The 21,696-nt window shown below is 32.3% G+C and overlaps 3 protein-coding genes across 3 annotated transcripts; 1 reads left to right on the top strand and 2 right to left on the bottom strand.

The window, feature by feature from the left end:
• Nucleotides 1-1,457: 1,457 nt before the first annotated feature.
• Nucleotides 1,458-2,957, bottom strand: LOC114383659. The gene is made up of 4 exons (XM_028343412.1): nucleotides 2,481-2,957; nucleotides 2,131-2,283; nucleotides 1,675-1,989; nucleotides 1,458-1,583 (listed from the first exon to the last, which is right to left on the bottom strand). Exons 1-4 carry the CDS (start codon nucleotides 2,955-2,957, stop codon nucleotides 1,458-1,460), a joined length of 1,071 nt encoding a protein of 356 aa, XP_028199213.1.
• A 7,641-nt stretch (nucleotides 2,958-10,598) lies between these two features.
• LOC114416773 lies at nucleotides 10,599-11,773 on the top strand. The gene has a single exon (XM_028381780.1). It carries the CDS (start codon nucleotides 10,815-10,817, stop codon nucleotides 11,349-11,351), a length of 537 nt encoding a protein of 178 aa, XP_028237581.1. The 5' UTR covers nucleotides 10,599-10,814; the 3' UTR covers nucleotides 11,352-11,773.
• Nucleotides 11,774-13,483: 1,710 nt separating this feature from the next.
• On the bottom strand, nucleotides 13,484-17,248 carry LOC114416766 (aspartate aminotransferase, mitochondrial-like). The gene is made up of 10 exons (XM_028381767.1): nucleotides 16,957-17,248; nucleotides 16,761-16,846; nucleotides 15,617-15,823; nucleotides 15,428-15,533; nucleotides 15,017-15,121; nucleotides 14,757-14,929; nucleotides 14,353-14,512; nucleotides 14,162-14,257; nucleotides 13,959-14,053; nucleotides 13,484-13,808 (listed from the first exon to the last, which is right to left on the bottom strand). Exons 1-10 carry the CDS (start codon nucleotides 17,122-17,124, stop codon nucleotides 13,709-13,711), a joined length of 1,296 nt encoding a protein of 431 aa, XP_028237568.1. The 5' UTR covers nucleotides 17,125-17,248; the 3' UTR covers nucleotides 13,484-13,708.
• Between the last annotated feature and the right edge of the window lie 4,448 nt (nucleotides 17,249-21,696).

Raw genomic sequence — 21,696 nt, 5'->3', positions numbered from 1 at the left:
GATCGAGGCATGTCGTCTACCATTTTCATTACCTGTTTACTAAAAACAGCTAAAATTTTTATTGACCCAAATTGTTTCCAGTAGTTAGACTGTACTAAGACCTTTAGCACGTCATCGTCAATTTTCAGCTTAATAATTTCAAATTTGATAACTTTGTCTAAATACTCATAATGACTTGGTTGTCAAAAAAATAATCGCCTTACTTTTTGTGATTCATGAATACCATGAGGGGGGGATCCCTTGAGGTGCAACTTGCTTGATCAAATCCTTCAGTTCATCGATGGATATCCGGAAGGAATGTCAATTTTTTTTTGGATTTTTTCCTGTGAACGAGTAACCGACAAAGTCGTGTTGGCGTAGCATGTTCCACCTCCCGTTGTAATATAGCAAGGCATCATGAGTAGGGGTCATAGTGGTTTGAAGTAAGTTTAATATACCATCCGGTGTTCTACCAATGGTGCATAATAACTCAATCGGGCCAATACACAAGAATTGATCATTACACATTAACATAGTGTTAACATCATCATTGTTTTTCAATTGCATAGATTGAAAGCGAAATTGGTTACCTGCATCTGTGAATGACCGTCGGTAGTAAATTTTATCTAAATATTGTTTGTCGGTTAGCTGAAGGGTATTGTGCATTCTGCTTTTTAGCGTTTGAAAACCACAATCGTTAGGTACTCGAATGGGTATTGGAGTGGAACTTTGGAAATAAACACCAGTTTCGTTGTGAATAATCGATCCGTTCGAAAAAATAAAAGTTAATATGGAGTTCACAATCGTCTGATTGCTTATTTCTCCCAAAAATGCCATAGTTTGTTGTAAAATTTGGTTTGTCAAGTTGGATTGGGAGAGAATGTGTGATTTTTGAGAGTGTTGGTGTGATATATATAGATGGTGTTCACTAAGACTGCTTGTATTTTTTTTTATAATAGACACGCGCAAATTTGTGTTTGTATTGTCAAGTACAACAATGTCGTGTCATGCTTTAATTTTCCATCAGACATGTATTGCTTCTATTAGAACTAAAACAACTAAGTAGTCATTTCTATGTCAGTACATACGTGTAGTATTATTTTTTTAAAAATACGCATGCAATTGACAGTGTCTTGTCAACTTTGACAACGATATATTATACATGCGTTATTTATTTTTGTTGCACGAATTAATTTATTTCTTAACACAACATTAACTGCTAATTAACGATAAACGAATGACAAAAATTTATATCACATAATCATTAACGTGTCCATACATAAATGAACCAAATAAATAAATTATTCAAACAATTGAAAATGTACCAAATAAATAACCAAATGTAACTGTCAATAAATAAATGTACCAAATAAATAAATTATCCAAAAAATTATAAATGACATATATAAGGCAAAAATAAAACAACTTCAATGACCGTCCGTACGCCGCCTACGCCTCGATCTGTGACCTACAATTGGTTAGCTAATGTAGCTTCTTATGATGCCCAAACATTCTTCAGCAACAGTATAGGCTTGTGTTCCTTCGGTCAGGATCCTCAGGTTTAGTAGTCTCTCCAACTTATCAGCAATTGCTACAAAACCATCCTACAAGTGAAAAAAAAAACATACATAACAATTATTAGTAATAAAATACAAAAGAAAGCAACAAACACAAATACCAAAAAAAAAATATTACCACTGCATGTTGAACATGATGCACATCAACGTTTGCCTCATTAGGTGCTGCTGCCGCCATCAGTTGCTGATACACATCTGGTTTAACAAATGTGTCATATTGCTGAACTGGCGAAACTCTAGGAGGATCCCCTAGCTGTGCCGAACTCATGAATGAGTGTGAAATCATGTAAAACCAATCCATGTAATCTGGCGAACAGTGGCCAGGCACTACACGTAATTGCCCTATAGGTGCAATGTACTCACTTAACTGCATCCATCTATCATCAATTTCTTCAACAGAGAGCGAAGACGCAGCAGGATGTGGCGAAATAGTCTGGATGTAGCCAAATTATCATACAACCCTCTCCGGTCGGTAAATGACCGTCAAGGGGCCCCATCTGAGATGGCCGAAAAATAATGAGATGACTTCAAATTCTCTAAATGAATGGTGGTCATCGTACGAAATCCAGCACACCACGTCAGGAGTCAGTCTATCCAGACGCTTGTGATACGTGGAAACGAGCAGTGCCTTGCCAGAGGTCCATCGACATGCACGCGGTCTCCTCTCATCATAATCCTCGACAGGTACAACGGAACCAACAAATGAAAAATGCTCGTAGATCCAACACTAAATATATTTTGCAAACATATTCATTAAAATACACGACAACATATAATATTCAACTCCAATGAAACTTTTTTTTGTAACATCTTAACTAACCTGTAATAGAGTGATATATTCTACAAGTTGTCTCGCTGTGCTCTTCGACGCGTCATTTAAATTATCATACATGTGCACAAGTCACGCAGTGCATCCAAGAATACCACGTGCACGTGTGTGGCACTCTTGTTAGCAAAGAGTGTGCATCTAAGCAGATGCAACAAATACGCTCGCACTGCTACAATCCAGTCACATGCCTTGATCTTTGTCTGATACACATCACGCAGCCACAATAGTCGAACATAAGAGCCATCACACTGAATCGTCTCAGCTCTCACCTCTACAGCGCTGACCTCGAGTAATTCCACCAACATATCGACAGCGTCGTCGACATGAAGTAACTCAAAGCTGTGGAACGCCCCTACAACAAGCAGATGTAGCAACGACGCGACGTCATCCAAGGTGAAAGTCACCTCTCTGACGAGCAAATGGAAACTATTAGTTTCCTTATGCCAGCATTCCACAAAAGCAGACATTAGTCCCCGATTGCCCGTATCTAGGGAACAGGCGATCAAAGGACTTAGTCCACTAGCTGCCACAAGGCCTTCAATCTCTGGATCAGACCTCTTGAACTTAGCCATCTTCCTTCCATGGGAAGATAGCTTCAACTCAGGACGTTCCAGCAAACAATAATATCGATCATGTAAAAAAAATTATAAACTAGTAAACTACATTCTTTATGTTTTTTAAAAATTACATACCTTTCCATTCCAAACTCTTAAAGCAATGTAATGTTCAAAATCTCTGAGAACTGATGTGTCATGGGGTCTGCCTGGAAAACCCTCAACATTAGTAACAACTTCTTCAACAGGTGCTTCGCGGCCGTAGAAGGGTCCTCGACAACACGCTCTTGCTGTCGCTGTCTACGGGCTGATGCAGTAGTAGGCCTTCGCTGCTGGGGGACATCATCGTCACTCGTGTCTCTCCTCCCCAAGGCTTTTCCTAATGCTCGACCTAAAGCCCGACCAATACCTCTGAATCTAACCATTATCTGCATCATATTTTTTTTTAACTAACTAACATTTTAACATATCTTACATTTTCTTTTCAATCATGTATTACAAATAACTATTATTTTTAATTTATTTAAAAATTTCCTTTCAACCATTTTTTAACTACAATTTTCAAATATCCATTTCAATCATTTTTTTTAAAATAAATTCAAATTGTAATTTTTTTATAATTGCCTTTAGATCATTTTTTTAGTAATTCTAACATCTTAAAATATTGTAATTTTTGTTTTTAATCATTCTCTAAAAATAACAATTTCAAAAATTTTTAAAATAGGTTTTCAATCTTAATTTTCACCAACTAACATTTTTAAATATTTTAATTATTATTTTCAATCATTCTCTAAAAATAACTAACAATTTCAAAATTTTTAAAAATACGTATTCAATCTTTATTCTGACTAACTAACATTTTTAAATATTTTTAATTTTGTTTTTAATCATTCTCTAAAAAAAACTAACAATATCTATAATTTTTAAATTATGTTTTCAATCTTTATTTTGACTAACTAACATTTTTAAATATTTTAATTATTGTTTTCAATCATTCTCTATAAATAACTAACAATTTATTATTTTTTATAAATATATATTCAATCTTTATCTTGACTAACTAACATTTTTAAATATTTTTTTTCAATCATCCTCTAACAATTTCCAAATTTTTTAAAATATGTTTTCATCTTTTGTTAAAAACTAACTAACATTTTTAAATATGTTAAATTTATTTTTCAATCATTTTCTTAAAATAACTACCAATTTTTTCAAATATGGTTTCAATCTTTTTTAAACTGACTAACAATTTATAAAAAAATTAAATTGTGTTTTCAATCATTTTTTAAAAATAACTAAATTTTTTTTCAAATATGGTTTCAATCTTTGATTTCAATATTTTTTTAACTAACTAACAATTTTTTACATTTTTAACTTTTTTGTTTAAATAATTTTGTAAAACAAATTTTTTTAATATAATTTAAATTTTTATTTCAAAAATTCTTTTAAACTAAATAACAGATTTTAAAAATTTCAATTTTGGTTTCATCAATTTTAAAAATTTTGGTTCAATAATTTTCGTTTAAATTTTTATTTTAATCATTTTCAAACAATTTTATTCAAACTTTTCAATAATTTGTTATGAAAATTTTCAATTTAAATTTTGCTCAAATTTTAGTTTCATAAATGTTTATAACAATATTAAATTAGAATTTTTGTTTCAAAAATATTTATAACAATTTTTCTTTCACTAATTTTTATAATAATTTTAAATCATTCAAACTTTTTGTTTAAATAAATTTGAATTATGACTTCAATACTATCATATTTAAAATTTAATATCTAATCTAAAATCTAATCTGAATAGTAACTAACCTATTTTTTTTCATGCATAAAACCATTACTTCCTAGTATCTAATCTGATGTATGTTACTCAAAACTAAGATATTATTTTTGGTTTTCACTCATTTTCTTAAACTAACCATCTTTTACAATTTAAATTTTTGTTTCATCAATTTTAACAAATTTATATTTTCTAATCTAGTTTTTGTTTTTTGTTTCCATATTTATCACAAGTATCAAATTTATTCTCATTTAAATACTTCTTCTAATTTTTAAAAAGTTACACAACTATAATATTACAATATTTAACATCAATTTTGTGGCCTTCACGTTTTTTTCGTAGCAATCTAATCTAATGTTTGTTTTTCAAATCTAATATAATCTAGAATGTAATCTAATCTTACTAATAACTAACATAAATATTTCATACATAAAATCAATAATAAATAAATCATACATAAAATCAATAATAAACAAATAAATCAGAAAATAATAAAATCAATACTAAACAAATAAATCAATACAAAACCATTTATAAAATAATTCACATATGAATATTTTCAATTAAAAATAATTCCTAACTTTTATCTCAAATATTTTTTTTTTTAAAAAAAAACCATATACAGATCAGAAATCCGTATGGCTCATACAATTTGTCAATCCGTATAGGTTTTTTTCATAGACCACAACCACATACAAAAGAAGAACCAGCCATGCAATGCCATCATTCAAGCGACAACCATATGGAGAAGAAGAAGAAGAAGAACACAATGAAGAAGAAGAAGCAACAACAACCAAACAAAGGTGCCATCATTCAAACAACAAGTCAAGACATTACTTACCTCGAAGGAGAACCCACGTAGAAGAAGAAGAAACAAAAATGCACGAAGAGGAAGAAGAACCACGAATGCAGGAACTTGACGAAAGCACGAACGAGAAGAAGCACCAAAATGAAGAAGTCCTATGGAGCAGGAAGCCGAAGAGGAAGCAGGAAGCGGAACAGGAGGAAGAAGAAGCGTATACGGTGTGCGGAATAGTGACTCGTACAGAAGAGTCACTATTTGCTTTTATAGGATAGGGTGAAGGGCATTTTAGCCCTTTGACCCGAGTTGTTGGGTGCCTTAGCAAAATCGCTGGGTGCCCCAAGCAACTCCCAAAGAACACACGAATGTGAATATAAGAATAGATAGATATCTTCAAGGCCTGATCACACTATCGTTGAAAACAAAAGCTTTCGCATCGAACGTTCGATTAAATGTCACGTCACTGATCCGTTTGATTTTTTTTTCAACGGAAAAGATTAGCATTGGGAAGCCAAAAGAAAGAAATCGATAGAGGTAGCATCAGAACAATTAATGGCGCGTTGGTAGTAGAGAATGGTGGCTCAGATGTAGAAATCTATAGTTTCCTCATGAATCAAAGATCATAATGCACACATATTTGGTTTGGAGCACCAGTGTGAAGGAGATGGAAGGAGCGAACAACGGTGGTGCAGAGCTTGAAACCTACAATTTCCTCCTCGATCAACGATCACGATCTACAATTTCTGAATCAAACTGATCTAAAACTCAAAATCTTTCTTGAAATCCTCTGCAATATTCGTCACCAAACGCAAAAAATGAAATGGAAGCTTGCACATCAATTTTTCGTGCTCTCTTGGAAATTCTACTTCTATAGTGGAATCAATGCTCTATCCATGAGAGAGCTCTGATACCATATCAGAAATATGTGGAGATATGCAAGTAACACTTAATTGGTGTAGACATAGATGATAGATCATAGATCATAGATATCATAAAACAAGAGAGAAGTACTCCATAGTATTTTTTGTTTTTGTTTTTTTCATCACTATAAAACCTCTTAATTTTTATTTATTAACAAGGGCAAGGGCAGCTGCCCAAAACTATAGATTGTGGATCCTAGCTAAGGGAACATATATATATAGTAAGAAACCTCCTAATTCAAAACATACACACAACACCCACAATGTTTCAATAGTGTAAGCCTATAAGGAACACAACATCCCAGAACAAAAGTTCAATCTAAACAATTCGAGCAGAGCACGCCCATACCTTCTAATTCAAAACATACACAACAAACAACATCCACAATGTTTCAAAATTATAATAAGCCTATGAGGAAACACAACATCCTAGAACAAAAGTTCCAGGCCCTCTCAGCACTTTACTTGAAATGCATTTGTGATTGAATTGATGTTTACTTGCACAGGTAAAATTGCTTGGTTGGGGTCAACAAGTGCTTAAAGGTTGACCTACCACCAAGGGGAAGGTAATGTTGTCGATTGAGGTGGCCTTAGGGGCCTGATTGGTTGATAATCGGTTTGGACTGCATTTTCATTAAAGTGTTTTTATGTCAATTACATGTACTTTTAACATATTCTCATGAGCAAAACCCACTTTTTAGTATAAGTTGTGTAAAACATGTGCCTAAGACCTCAAGTGAAAAAGAACTAAAAATCATGCCATTTTGGAATTATTCAGACACAATTGAGAAAACCTGAAACATGATAAATTTTGTATGGTCATGGTTGATTTTGTTTTGGAATTATTCACTCACACACACACACACGCAGGCACACACACACACGCACGTAGAGAGAGAGAGATACAAATAAAGACAAAAAGAACTCATTACATATACGTACACTAGTTAGATTTTAATAATTTTATTTACATCATATTCATACCTACAAATAAAATCTAAATAGGTTACAAAAAATTAAACCCCCTTCAATTAATGACATTAAAAGAAATATTGCAGCCCACTACTTGTGTTCCTAGAATATACTTTTTCTCTGTCAAGGAAATCTAACTCAGTTGATTGAACATAAGTTGTGAGTTATTATAAATTCTTTAACATAGTCTTCAATTTCTATAGATAAAAAAGAGTATATTTTTCCTCTTTTCCCTTTCTTTCCTCTTCCTTATCACTTTCTTAATTCATATTTTACCCTCTTACCAATTGTTTAAGTAACCAAGATTTTTTTAGTAAAAAAAAGGAACTAAGAATTTGATTAAATTTAATACTTGACAACAATTCTTGTGATACAATATTTTAGGGTTTTAAATACTCATTTTTGTTATTTATTGATGAGTGTATATTGTGAACAACACTAAATAATCGTTGAATTAATAAAACTTTAAATTTGTAAAAGGTTATTTAGTGTGATTTACCATATTCCCACTCATTTTATATCCTTTCTAACTTTTTTCATTTTTTATATAATATACTGCCAATATATATAAAAGCAAAACTGAATTTTTTTTACAGTTATGTATATCTTGAATCATTTAGCAATTCGGTATTAATCTTATCTTATTATATAAATTTTGCAACACAACAATATCACATATTTAAAGAATTTAATTTATAAAAAAAGTCTAGTTCAATTGATTAAATATGATACATAAGTTGTTGTCAGTTTTTTTTATACATGTCATTCATTCATATAGAAAATACTCAAATTTCCATCCACTCAAATTCTTGTTTGGTATGATAGATGAAATAATTATTTAATAATAAATACCGTACTTTTTTGTTTGAAAAGGTTTATATTTAATAATATATTTTCCAATGAGTTCAATAAAAATACTCATGGTAAACTCAAAGGAAGGGAAAGACTTATGGGTGGTGATAAATTTGACGGATGGCATATCTCAGTTCAAGTATAAAATATATAACTAATTAGTTTTGTTTAATGTTGTGGTTTAATTCCAATTATGTAAACTAATTAATATTCACTAATATCATTTTGTTTAGAAAAATTATAAATAATATGATTTGATACCTAGTGAGAGATACAAGTGAGACAAGTATAGATACTATAAATAATATGATTGATTTGACATAAAAAGAAAAATAAAAAAATGATAAGTATTTATTAAGTGTTTAAAAAATAATAAAATATCGTTTGTTTAATGTTCTTTTTTAATGGATGTTTTGATCTTATAGTTTGTCTTTATTTATTTATCTAATTTAACGGGGTTGTTGGGTTTGCTGAGTAATTAATTAGTTTAATGTTCATTTTGGGTAAACTAATATCCAATCAACTTCATTATTTTTTTTACTTATTTCCTTTCTAAACCCATAACTTTCACCTCTCAAATCACTACCTCCATCCATCGCAAATACGTACGTTCTTGGAATGCGATCTCACACAAAATTACAATTCCACAATTTCCCGTCCAAAGACACGTAATAATTTGATAGCTTTATACAACCATCAGATAGTTCTAGTGATTGACACTAGTCATTAGATATGAAAATTTGCTGTGATGATTTCATAAATGCTTTAGCCATTACATAAATTAATTTAGCTACCATATCATATCATATCCACTCACATCTACATCTATGAAACGTACACACAAAATTGTCTTGTATCCAAACTAGTCCAGGTGCCAGACTCTCGTAACACTGATTACAGCCCACAAAAATCTGTCATGCATGTATATATGTAAGTGATGGCTATAAGCCTAGGACCGCAGGGTAGGTCATCTTCCCACTAACTCATTTAGTTAAGTCTCATTCATTATCATAGCACCATGCTCCATATCAAAAGTCTTTTTTGATATAAAAGAAACCCATGTGGCCATATCAAATTCTTCAGTCACCATAAATGGAAGTTGCATGTGAGGGGTAGCACTTAATACCAGAGATAATTACAATGCTAGAGGAAAATGTCCCTTAATGTGGCACGTGCGTCCCATGTTAGTTCCCTTTAAAAGTGACCATTTTCAGGTGCTGCTTCCACTTAAAAGAAAAAAAAAAAAATAGTGTAGAGGACCTGCAGCCATAAAATTAGCACCTCCTTTAGGTATACGTACCATGCTATGGATCAAGCAATTCATGTATTGAGAGATTTATACAAATTAACCTATGGAATATATACGGTATATATCTATTTCTCGAAATCAAGTTGTGCATGAGAATGGGTACATATTACATTACATGTGTATGTAGGGTCCTAACCTTGTATACTAGCATCATGTACCGCAAGTGGATAATCATGATGTTTTACTAATTATTTCTTACTTGAAAATTACGATGGTTTACTTATCATTTTATAAATTTGAAAATTAAAACTAACTATCAAAAAACTTAAGCTGGCAGGTGAAGATTATATTACTGAGATTTGGGTTTGAAGAATATATAGACCTACCAAACTTTTGTACCGAGATTTGATTGTTTATTAAAAGAATGAGGATGTCATGTATAACTTTAGATCAATTGGTTATATAGTTTACGAGAAGTTTAAACTTCAGGTGAAGACACATTGAATTTTTTAATATTTCTCAGTTTGCACCAACAATATTTCTCGGTTGATAACTTGAGACTAATTCCATTGAAATGCAGATATCACAGAAAAGTAAGTATTGTTTCTCCTAATAAATTTTTTTCCGTACACATGGTGAGGAATTAAACTCTTATTAGCACACTTAATGATTACAATTATGAATTATCCACTAACTGTGTTGCATTTTGTTAGTAGTGAATGTTTATTTTATTATTTATATAGAATATAATCTTTTATTAACAACAATCTTATTTGAGTTTAATAGGATCACAGTAAATAATAAAATATTCTTTTTAAATATTTAACATAACTGTATTATCAGAATTTGATCTCAAAACCTAATTAAGTTGAATAACTTTTGTTAGTTGATCCACCAAGTCAATGATATTGAATGCTTATTTTATATTACATTATATACATTATGTTACAATGTTACAAAAATAACGCTTGCCTTATTGAACTAGACAAGTATGTAGTCTCATTTTGCTCAAAGTCAATATAATAAGCAGAGAGAAATGGTCAAAACAGTTAGGTACAGAAAATTGGAAGCTTTGTCCTTAAAAACAGTAAGTTAAAACCGATTATTGTCAATAACCAAGTTGCATAGTCGAGGTACACTGTTGCATATAAAAAGATACCCAAGCTATTAGACTTCCATTTGTAATTGCCACTCATACTTGAAGCAGAAAACCAGGCCTAAACCTTCTCCTCCTATCTCCTTCTCTGCAAACCCAATCAGAGTGACAACAACCTAGTGCGGTTCCAATCAAACAAAGATGGTTAATGCAAAAACCGAGGTACCCCATAAGAGTGTCCTTAGTATCAAGCAAGATGACAAGTTCTTCTGCAGGCTTCTTTCAAAGGAAAGCTCCATGGCCAACCCTTCTTTCAGAATAGCCCTTGCTGTGCCATTTGTGTGGGAATCTGAGCCAGGCACCCCAAAACACAGGTTCTCTGAGGACACACTCCCTCCTTTAACTCCTCCACCTTCTTACCATTTTAGCAATATCAATAGCTACAAGAAGAAAGAGAAGAAGCACTCATCAAAGTCCAGTCTCTTGCTCACAATGCTACCAAAGATGAACCTCATCAAGAAAATGATTCTCTCATCCCCATCATCATACCCTTCTTCGTGGCCCTCATCTTCTTCAAGCTCCTCCAAAGTTGTCCCTATGGCCAAGTTTGGCAAGAAGAAGCTCTTAAGCTATGGATCATGTAATGATTTCAAGGGAGATTGTGAAGGATGTGGTGGTGGTGCTAATTCACCCTCTTCCAAATTGTGCTTTAGCGTTCCCCGTGCCACCTGCAGTTAAGACAGTGGATTCTAAAGTTCTTAAGGTAATAAGACCTGTTAGATTGCTTGGCCTTGGATCTGGAGTGGACAATGTGCTGCTTATATAGTATTTCTTTGTAAATTTTTCTAGCTAGCTAATACTCTTCTTCATGCTTAGAGGACAATCTATTTTCTATGCTAGAATTGGTCTTGAGAGTTTTGTCCTCTCAAATTACAAGCTTGCTTCCAAGGTCATATTTTCTGGTGTGAGTGTATCTTAAACATTTTGTGCAGTTTGAAATGATCATAGTTCCTTTTTTTTGTGTGCTTAGAATGTGCCATATGAGAACTGAGGTACATTACTTTTATGTAACCTCATATTAAGCAAGAAATGTGGTTTTTATTGTATTGGTGATGTAAAGTTATAAACACATAATAACAAAACATTTAGTGGTAGAAAGATTACTAATTCTCTTGCAGCTTGATGCTCTTTAAGAATTTGATTGACATGTACACAATTACGTGCACTACCCTTTTACTTGGGGGAAGGGGAAGAAGAAACACCTTAATCAGCATCTTTGACTAATGCTTTATCTTTTCACCAATACTGTGTTACTATAGGGAGTTTGCTTTGTCTGTCTTAATGATTTTATTTATTGCAAAGAGCAAGAACTGGTGGAAATTACTTCAACTCGGTTAAACAAAGTTTAAAGATAGAAAATATGTTGCATGATTCCAAATTCAAGATATGCTACACATTTCAGTAAGGGAATTATAAAATGGCACTTATAAATTGCCTATTAAGCAGAAGTTATAATCATGCTATCAATTTGGTTTGAATTTGCTGTGTCGTGTTGGTAAAGGAAGATTACATATACTATAGGTTTCCTTTTGGTTCAACATTTCCCTTGTGTCACGGTCACGGATTCTTATACAAACCATCAACTCATGAAGGGACACTTCTTCAGTTTATGCAATTATTAAAGGAATAAAAAGCTAATTGCACACCACTTAACACCAATCAAATATACACATTTAACATTACTTCAGATAAGCAAACAGTTACTACTTTTGTCTATTTACTTTAATCAAGCATACCTAAAAGAATTGGTGATAGCAAATTTTACAATGTATTATTATGCTTCAAAAGAATTAAATATTAATTAATTGGTTAACAAATAACAAAAACATCCATGTACCAACATTTTGATATGATGCAGTAGCACATTGACAGAACGAGAGTTTGGAACATACCAAACAACTTGAAACCTGTTCGAACTTGCTTACGCTAATTTGTCGGCAGAGAAGCTGCTAGTGACTTTTATCTTGTACCGGGTTCCATGTGCATATGGGCCATATATTGTATAGTATATTAGTAACATAAATGACTATTAACTAATAACCGTGACGATTTCATAATAATTCTAGAAAAAGGAACGGAATAATATAATTAAATGGTCCCTTAAGATTTTCCAGAGATCGAAGAAGATTGCTAAGAAGTCATCAACCTTAATTTCAGATTTTTCTTTTCCCTATTCACCCGGCAAAAAAAGAATATTCTTTTGGCTTTGTTTGTTTCGACCAGTTAAAATGCTATACAGAAGGCTCCCCTGACTTTCAGCTCCATTATGTGATTGTTATCCATATTCAAATGCTTTTTTTTATTTTTTATTTCTTAATCTTACTTTTGGTTGGTCTTCACTTTTGGTCCTTGAATTCTAATTGCACAAATTAGGTACTCTAGTTTCATCTTCCTAGTCGCAATTGTACACTTTTGGTGCTCTGATTCCAATTGCATAAATTAGGTACTCTAGTATCATAATTATGTTATTTTGGTCTCTTATTGATTTTCTGTTAACTGACATGATAGGATGATGATACAACTGACGTGATGCTTGACACATATGCTATTAAAGAAACCAAAATCATACCTTTGTGATACTTAGAATACCTATTTTGAATAATTGAAACTTGAGAGTAAAATCTCATAATCACTACACTTAAAGGACCAAAAGTACAATTACGTCTTTATTTTTTCACTTACAACTTAAGTTTTATATATTATCTTGGCCTCACCAACTGAAGATTTTATTGGAGACAAAGAAAGAAAACTAGACCAACTTGGACAAGAAAAGCTTATTCATAGCTGTTGCAAGTCAAGATGCATAACTATTTTTTCAAGAGGCATACGTAAATCTGTTATTTCATTCATCACTTAATATGTGGCTGTGTTTACAAATAATTTTTTTAGAGTAATATCCACGATGGTCCAAAAATATTGACTTCAATATTTTCACTAAATTGGTATGATGTATATCAGGTACATAGATAATTACAAAAGAGAAAAAATGGTTATGTACCCTATGATCAGAATAAGGTAGAAAAGGACTAATAATGCTATACGTAACATGATCTTAGGGCTTCCTCATCGATTCTGGTCACCTGATGTATTGCATTTGCCAAGTAATCCACATTGCTAGAGGTCACACCTGACATGCTGCAAGTATCACCAAGGAGTTATATAGGAAGAATTAGAATATTCTCTAGTGCAGTTATAACTATCAAATTAACAAAGGAAGAGAAAAAAAATTGAGATTTTAACCATGGTAACCATGGTTGAAGTATTAGTATTTCCTTTAAAGAATACCTCATTCTTCCATCAGGGGTCATGTATATATGGAACAGCTTCTCCATCTGTTGAACCTGATCAGGGGTTAATCCAGAAAAACAGAACATGCCAACCTGCATTTGAATATGCATCAAAGTGTAAAACTGTGTGCTCGATATATAATACGATTCCTCAAGAATATTGTAACTTCATATAAATATTACAAATCAAACATCCCAAACCTGATCAGTTATGTGCTCCCAATTGAAAGATGAATGCAAGTTCTCAAGACAATGCCGCAAGGTAGTTCGCATAGTTTGAATCCGTTTAGCCATGACCTTCAAACACAGCATTGCCATCAGATGCGATTAGATCCTCAATCAATTTAGAAAGGTAAAGGTCAAAAAAGGAGTGTTAAAAAGTTGAATATTACCTTTATCTCTTTTCTCCAAAGTGCTTCTGTATCTGGCTCGCTTAATATCATAGTAACTAGTGAAATACCCTGAAAAGGAATGCTGCTATACATTGCATGGGACATCAGCTGCAGTTGGCTTTTTAGTGCAGCTACTTGCTTTATACTCTGGCACAAAACACTGTTATAGATTTTATTGTAGATTAGTAAAGCTGAAAAGAACATAAGAAGCAAAATAGTTAAACATAATGGCAATATTATTACAAAGTTGAGCTTCATGTTATAACAATCATAATATCATGTACTTGAACCTTGCCTCAAAAATGCGTTATGGAACATGTTTGACATCTAACTTCTATTATACGTGTCATAGAATATGCTCTGCCTCTGAATCTCTACTCACTAGGATATAGGACTATTCTTACCTAAGACAACCAGCTTTATGTTCTGATAATCCCATGTTCTTTGCAAAAGATTGAGCACAACCAATCAAATGCCCATCTTCAAGGAAAATTCGAAGTGCTATTGCATCCTTGTCAAGATCCCCACTTGAAAATCCTTGATAAGCCATGTCAAAGAATGGGAAATGATTTTTTACCTGGAAGATGATTAATGTTAGAATATTATAATTGATTTAGACTTATGGTACAAAGAAATACTAAATCATCTCATTAGTCATTATCACCTGGAACTGGTATGATATTTCTCTCCATTGCTCCTCAGTGGGGTCAACACCAGTTGGGTTGTGGGCACACGGATGAAGCAAGAAGAAAGAACAATCTGGTGCATTCTGATTACCAACACAGAATAAACAGAGAAAATTAAAAGTTGCTTTATACCACTATTGCATTGAAGTTACCAACATTGCCAACTTAAGCTGGTTTTCAAGTTCAACCTAATTTGTCTAGCAACAAAAAAGGTATTTCATTGGTTAACACTAAATGCATCTATGCTACCATGATAACATAGCTTATATTATATTTTTTTTGAGACAAGAAGCGTGCAATGGATGCCAAAGCTTCTTGTCTATTCTAAATAGTAAAGTTGGTATGATGCTAAACATCATGAATAACTTTGATAAATACATTTCTAATACCTTGACATCATTGAGGAGTGCAGCAAAATCTAAACCCTTTGTATCTGGATGGTAGTAGTGGAAGGTTTTGACTGGAATTTCAGCCTGTCTCCATATATTGTGGTGACTACAGCATACAAACTTTTTGCATTAGATATTGAAAAACTGTATATGCATTGCAAAGAAAAATCCAATGAGAAAAATACTTACTTTGACCAAGTAGGATCTGGTAGATACATTTGAGAATCGGGATAGAAATGCCGTTGAAATTCAGCAAAAAGCCGACATGCACCGGTTCCAGACAGAGTTGGAACTCCTGCAAACAATCCTTCTCTTACAACATTTGAATCATTCCCATATGCTAATCTCACACACTCCTGAACAAATTTTGATCTGACTGCGGAAGCGTTTGACTCCCTGTCAATGAATAATGTTAAACACGTTTTTGAGAAGTGAAAGATATTCATAGAAGCGCTATAGCTACTAGAATGATGCAATTAGTATTGCAAGAAATGTGCAATTAACACCAAAATATTATTTGACAGAGTTGTGGTCAAAGTCAAAGTTAAATTAGAAGGAAATGGAACTCCACCATGAATTGATCCTTGAGAGTACTTTTTCCACCCTAATTTTCATTGGATGAACCAATAGATGACACAGATTATGTAAATTCTTCTAAATGTCTGAATAGAATCAATATTCTGCACATTGAATGGATTGGATAGGTATTGTTTTGCAGTACCAAACAATTTTAGGTATCTTACAAGCTATCAGTGCAGAAAAGCACCAAAAGTCATTTGGACTGTTGTTTTCATCTTATATATATCCAAGTCCAACCATTCAGAAAACAGTTTAATTGGGTTTTCTTTCAGATAGTGTTTCTATTTAAGAATAACTGTAGAAAAATCATAACCACAGTACGGTTCTCTTCCACTTTTAATGCAAGCAACAAATTAGCTACGAGCCTATGACCAAGACACATTGCTAAAGATAGTAGACCAGCTTGAGTTGTATCTAGTGTTGCTATAGGAAAATAATATATAAATAATAAATAAAGTCCAAGTTAGTTTATCTTTTTATAGTATTATATAATATATAGTTATATACACAAGTTGCTGAAAACACGTTTTGTCCAAGATATTTTCAACCCACAGAATTGAAGTTCTATATATATAAACCCAACTTTCTTGGCTACAAATAAATGCCTTGTACACTATATATCAAATGCACACTTTTTGATCACGATTTGTCATCTACTAAATGAAGCAAAGACATAGAATGATGGAATCAATTTCTGGAATTAAAAAAACTGTTAGAACAGTGCGACAAGGAAAATTAAAGAATATATACTCACTCCAATTTACATCTCTGAATCTTTGTTTCTGCCTCACGAACGCTTTGAGGAATGAAAGCTTTGCCATCATCACCCTTATAAGTACCCTTACAAATCAAAGAAAAACGAGATGAAGTAAAGAAAAGAAAAAATCAGTGTTGACAAAATGTGGAAGCTAGATGAATATATGATGATTGATATAGCTATAAGAACTTACTATTCCAAGATTGATCTTATGGGGAAAAGGGTCAGCTAGAAATGCCTCGTTCACACGAACAATGGGGTCCTTCGGTGCTGGCCTTACATGGTCCCACCAACCACGGGCACTGGCAGAAGAAGTGGATAAAAATCTTCTGGCAATTCTTCCATTGATGCACCTCCACATAATTTCAGTTACACTCTCCACTTATATACCCAGTAAAATGTTGCTTAATTCGTTTTATTGGAACAAGAAAATTGCTTTTGAAGGTTATATATATATGAAGAAAATGGTGATATTGGGGAGTGAACTTTTCCCTTGCCGTGGTTTTGCCATTGGTCTTTTCAACGAGTTCCTATGTGCTCCTTTGGTTTATTTTATGCTTTCTTTGCATGGAAAAAACCAGCGTGGGCTCATTGTTTTGACTTGCTTATTACCGTCAATGACCACGTGTCATCTTGTATAATCCATTTGGGAGTGTGACTGCACCATCTTCTAAAATCCTTTGGTTTGATTTTATTATAGAGAGAATAATTAATGATTATTAGGAATAACATTAAATGATTAAATACTAAGTACACTTAAATTTTTATTAAATATTAAAAGAGCAGTAAAAAATTAAGTAGTAAAATAATTAAAATAAATTTTTGGAGAATGTAGTAAAACTTCTTTTAACACCCCACCCCACGAGAAATTATTATCTCGTCTAGGACTACTATATCAAATGCGGTCCTTGCCAAAAGTAACACGTGGATTAATGAAGATGACTCACTAACACCAGGAATGGGGTTAACAACTTTATCATCTGAAATTTAAAATATAATTTAATGAAGTTAACTGTAATCAATTTAAAATCTATGTTAATTCTTAAATTTGAACTTATTAAACTATTATTGAGTATAAAATTTATTTTGTTGGAAAAAATAAAATCCACTCTTAGGATTCTTTTGTCCCAAAAGAAATTAGACATTGAATATCCGACTATCAGAAATATTCTTGGTGAAAAATAAGTTTATGAACTTTTAATTTCTATAAAACATTAAATACCTATTCACATGTATGTAGTATTTTGTATTTATACGTATTTATGAGTAAAAAAATATTTATATATAATAAAGTGTATCATTTGAATAAAATTGTGCCTCAATTTTTTTGTTTATAATACCAGTATAAAAGATCCTTAACAACTATTTTGTTTTGCATCCATAAAATGACAGCAGGCAAACTAGAGAGCCATGAAACAATCCCGTGTTGTTTTCTACTATATCTACTCCTCTGTTTTGTTAAGTACACCTCTTTTCTTTTTTTTTTCAAAAATTAAATTACTTAAATAACCTTTCCCCATCAAATCTTCTTCTCTTCCTCGCACAGTTCCGTTTTCAGGGCAACAAGACATTTCGTCTTTCATAGCAACAACATATTTCCTCTCTCTTTTATCACACCCTTCATCCCCACATTTTATCAAATTATAACTTGAATTTTCTTGAAGTTTACGGATAATATATAACTTGTTAAAATAATTTATTTATTTATTTTCTAAACAACAAGTGATTGTATATGAACAAATTTTTATGGGATTTGTATACAAGCATAGAATGTCTTACGTTAACAAAACAATCATGGAAGTGCAAGCGTAGCAAGGATGCGCCCATACGACGGTCTTTTTGCACCACGCCCTCCACGATACTTTTAATGATGGTCAAAGCTTAAATTTAGGGCACGATAAATCATAGTAATTAGGTGACAATTGTGTGAAAGCTGAGGATGCAATAGTTGCAAACACAAAAGCATGGAGAAGAACAAAGAAATACCCATGCGTTGTCATTCTATTCTATTAATATGAACTGATCAATATAGTATATATGGCTAGGCAATGGTAAAACCTATATTATGCATTGGAGTTTATTTGGAGTGCTATTGCTACATTGTTGAATTTATAGAGGAACTGAGACGCGTGCGGAAAAAAATAGTACCAATTTTTTTTATTGTTGGTCCAAATAATAATAAAAAACACCAAATCATTATACATTGTGATTTGTGGACTGGTACCATGAAAAAGGCCATTTCATTTCACCTCTTCCAGTTTGCTTTTGTAGTAACTGTTAAGGCACATGAGAAAGGATGAAGACTGTGTTTTGGTTCAAAAGAAAGAAAAAAAGTAGATAGAAATAAGAAAAAGGAAGAGTAGCAATATAGGTGAGAAATAAAGTGATATATAAAGTTGTTTGATTGAAGACAAATAAAGAAAAAATAATGAGAGAAATAAAAATAAATGAAAATAATATAAGTGAGAAATAATACAGGCAGATCCTATCATTTTTAAACTTAATTTCACTTAATTTCTCTTTTATAAAACACTCAATTATTTTCATTCTTCCTATATTATTTTTATCTACAAAAACAAATACAACCTAAGACATTGTTCCTTAGTGCAGACAAAAATGTGTTCAAAACTCCTTACGACACTACAAAGTATGCATTTCAAGGCTCACCAACAAGACTCGTCAATTTTATTGCTTCGAATTATACAATCAGATACCACAAATCAAACTCCCCTCTGTATTACCCAACCACTCCCCACCAACAACAATGCCCGGACCTCTTGCTGGATACACAATGTTGCAGTACTGCAAATGTAATATTTAATAATTTTTTTTGTCTAAAGCTTAAAAATATTATTAAAAGTTTTTAAAATATTTTAAAAATATCATTAAATATGAAAAAATATTATTAATATATTTTGTAATATTTTATCAAATGTTATGTATAACAATGTTGTTAAAGATTTTAATAATATGAGTTATATATAAGATTTGATAAAATATCATGAAAACACGTAAATAACATTTATTTATTTGAGATAACATTCTTTAAATGTTTTCAAAAATTTTAATATTTTTATTAAGTATTAGACAAAAAAATATTACTAAAGATTACATGTGTACTAATTTTGGGTTTGTGTACCATTTGAAGAAGGAACAATTAAACCTTTCCAACTTAGGAGAAAGTCATGCACCACAACCCCAAAACGGCTATTCTATGTCGGTTAAAAATGTTATTTTATATCGGTTATTAATCATCGTCGTATCAAACGTCATGGAAAGTGAAGACTGACGTTTTCATAAAAAATTATCTTAGAAAAAAGTATCATTTTAAGACGGTTTTTAACTAAAAATTATCTTAGAAGGGTATATTTCGAAGACGGTTTTTAGTTAAAAATCATTTTAGAAGGATAGACTTTCTAAGACGGTTTTTCAGAAAACCGTCTTAGAATGTCTTTTTTTTAATATTATTTAAAAAAATTAAAGATTCTAAGACAATTTTGACCTAAAAACCATCTTAGAATGTATTTTTTCTATAAATTTTTTTTTTATTTTTAAAAATAAGATGATATTTATAATTATAAAAAAAAATAAAAGGGCCTAATATAGAATTTTTTTTAATTAGCATCCATGCACATTGAAGATTTACAATATAGAGAGTTAGAGACATGGTAAACTTGGTTGGCCTTCTTCATTCCCTTGAACAATAATTCCTGCATTGCAACTTGCCATATATTTTTGTCCTTGGAATTGAAGTTGTGCAACTTGAAACAATTTACATGCCAATATACCCATAAGTTCTGAAAATGAAGAATACTTTCATATGCAACCAACTCACCAGCACTGATATATACTTGAGACCAGCAAAGATTCATGAAAACAAATGTTTTATTACCACCACTACTACAAAAATTCTATTTTACGACAGAGATACGACGTCAGTTGTCATAGACCTGTCTTAAATAATGATAAGGTGGTATTTATGTAATTTTTTGCTTTTAAAACGAAGACGATGGTGAAAACCGTCTTCGTATGAGCTGTTTAACGATAGTGGCTGGTTTAACCCATCTTAGAATGCAAGTAAATGATTTTTTTTAATTAATTGAGAATTATTTTAAGACAGGTATGTGCTTCTCCCTTCTTTGAATGCAGGGAGACAAAGGCGGTGTTTGACCACCGTCTTTAACTTTATAGATACAAATTAAATAATTATAATTTGTGTCTCGCTCGTGCTCACTATCCTAGCTTGAACCATCCATCGTTGTCGCGCTTGCTTAATCCCTCACCCTAGCTTGAACTATCCACCGTTACTGAACCTCCCATCGTGCCCTCACAATCCTAGCTTTAACCATCCATCGTTGCTTGATCGTGCTGTTTATTCACTGTAGGTGCCGCCTTGGACTCATTCAATGTTGGTCGTGTTATTTATTCACTGTAGGGTAAGTTACTGAACCTCCCATCGTGGGCTCAGTGTAGGTGCCGCCTTGGACTCAGTGTAGCGATTGCTGCGGGCTCAGTGTTGCTCATGCTATGTATTCACTGTAGGTCACGCCGTGACCTACCTTTAGTAGTAGGTGAGTGTCATCGTTCGGTCCCTGTGTATTTAGGGAGTCATAGTGATTTAGGACTTACTGAAACTCCCTAGGTAGGTAAATGTCTTTGTTTTTGCAACTTGGCTATGCTGGGTTGTGATGTTCCCTGTTTGTGGTGTGAATGCTTATGAGGTCTTTGTTGATTGATTATTTTTTTTGAAAAGTACTACACCTTAAGTGTAGACTATGTGAAATTTTATTCTTCACTTTATTGTACCCTAAGCTAAGGGTGTATTAGTCTGAGTGTAGTGGGGTACATGCAAGAGTAACATAAATACATCATGGTAAGGTAAGGCACATTATGAGCAAACCTCACAAACAGGCAGTAATTATTAATTATCTTC

The sequence above is a fragment of the Glycine soja genome, chromosome 1 (assembly GCF_004193775.1).
Source record: "Glycine soja cultivar W05 chromosome 1, ASM419377v2, whole genome shotgun sequence".
Classification (NCBI taxonomy): domain Eukaryota; kingdom Viridiplantae; phylum Streptophyta; class Magnoliopsida; order Fabales; family Fabaceae; genus Glycine; species Glycine soja.
The sequence above is the reverse complement of the archived record's forward strand: the minus strand, read 5'-3'. Positions and strand labels throughout refer to the sequence as shown.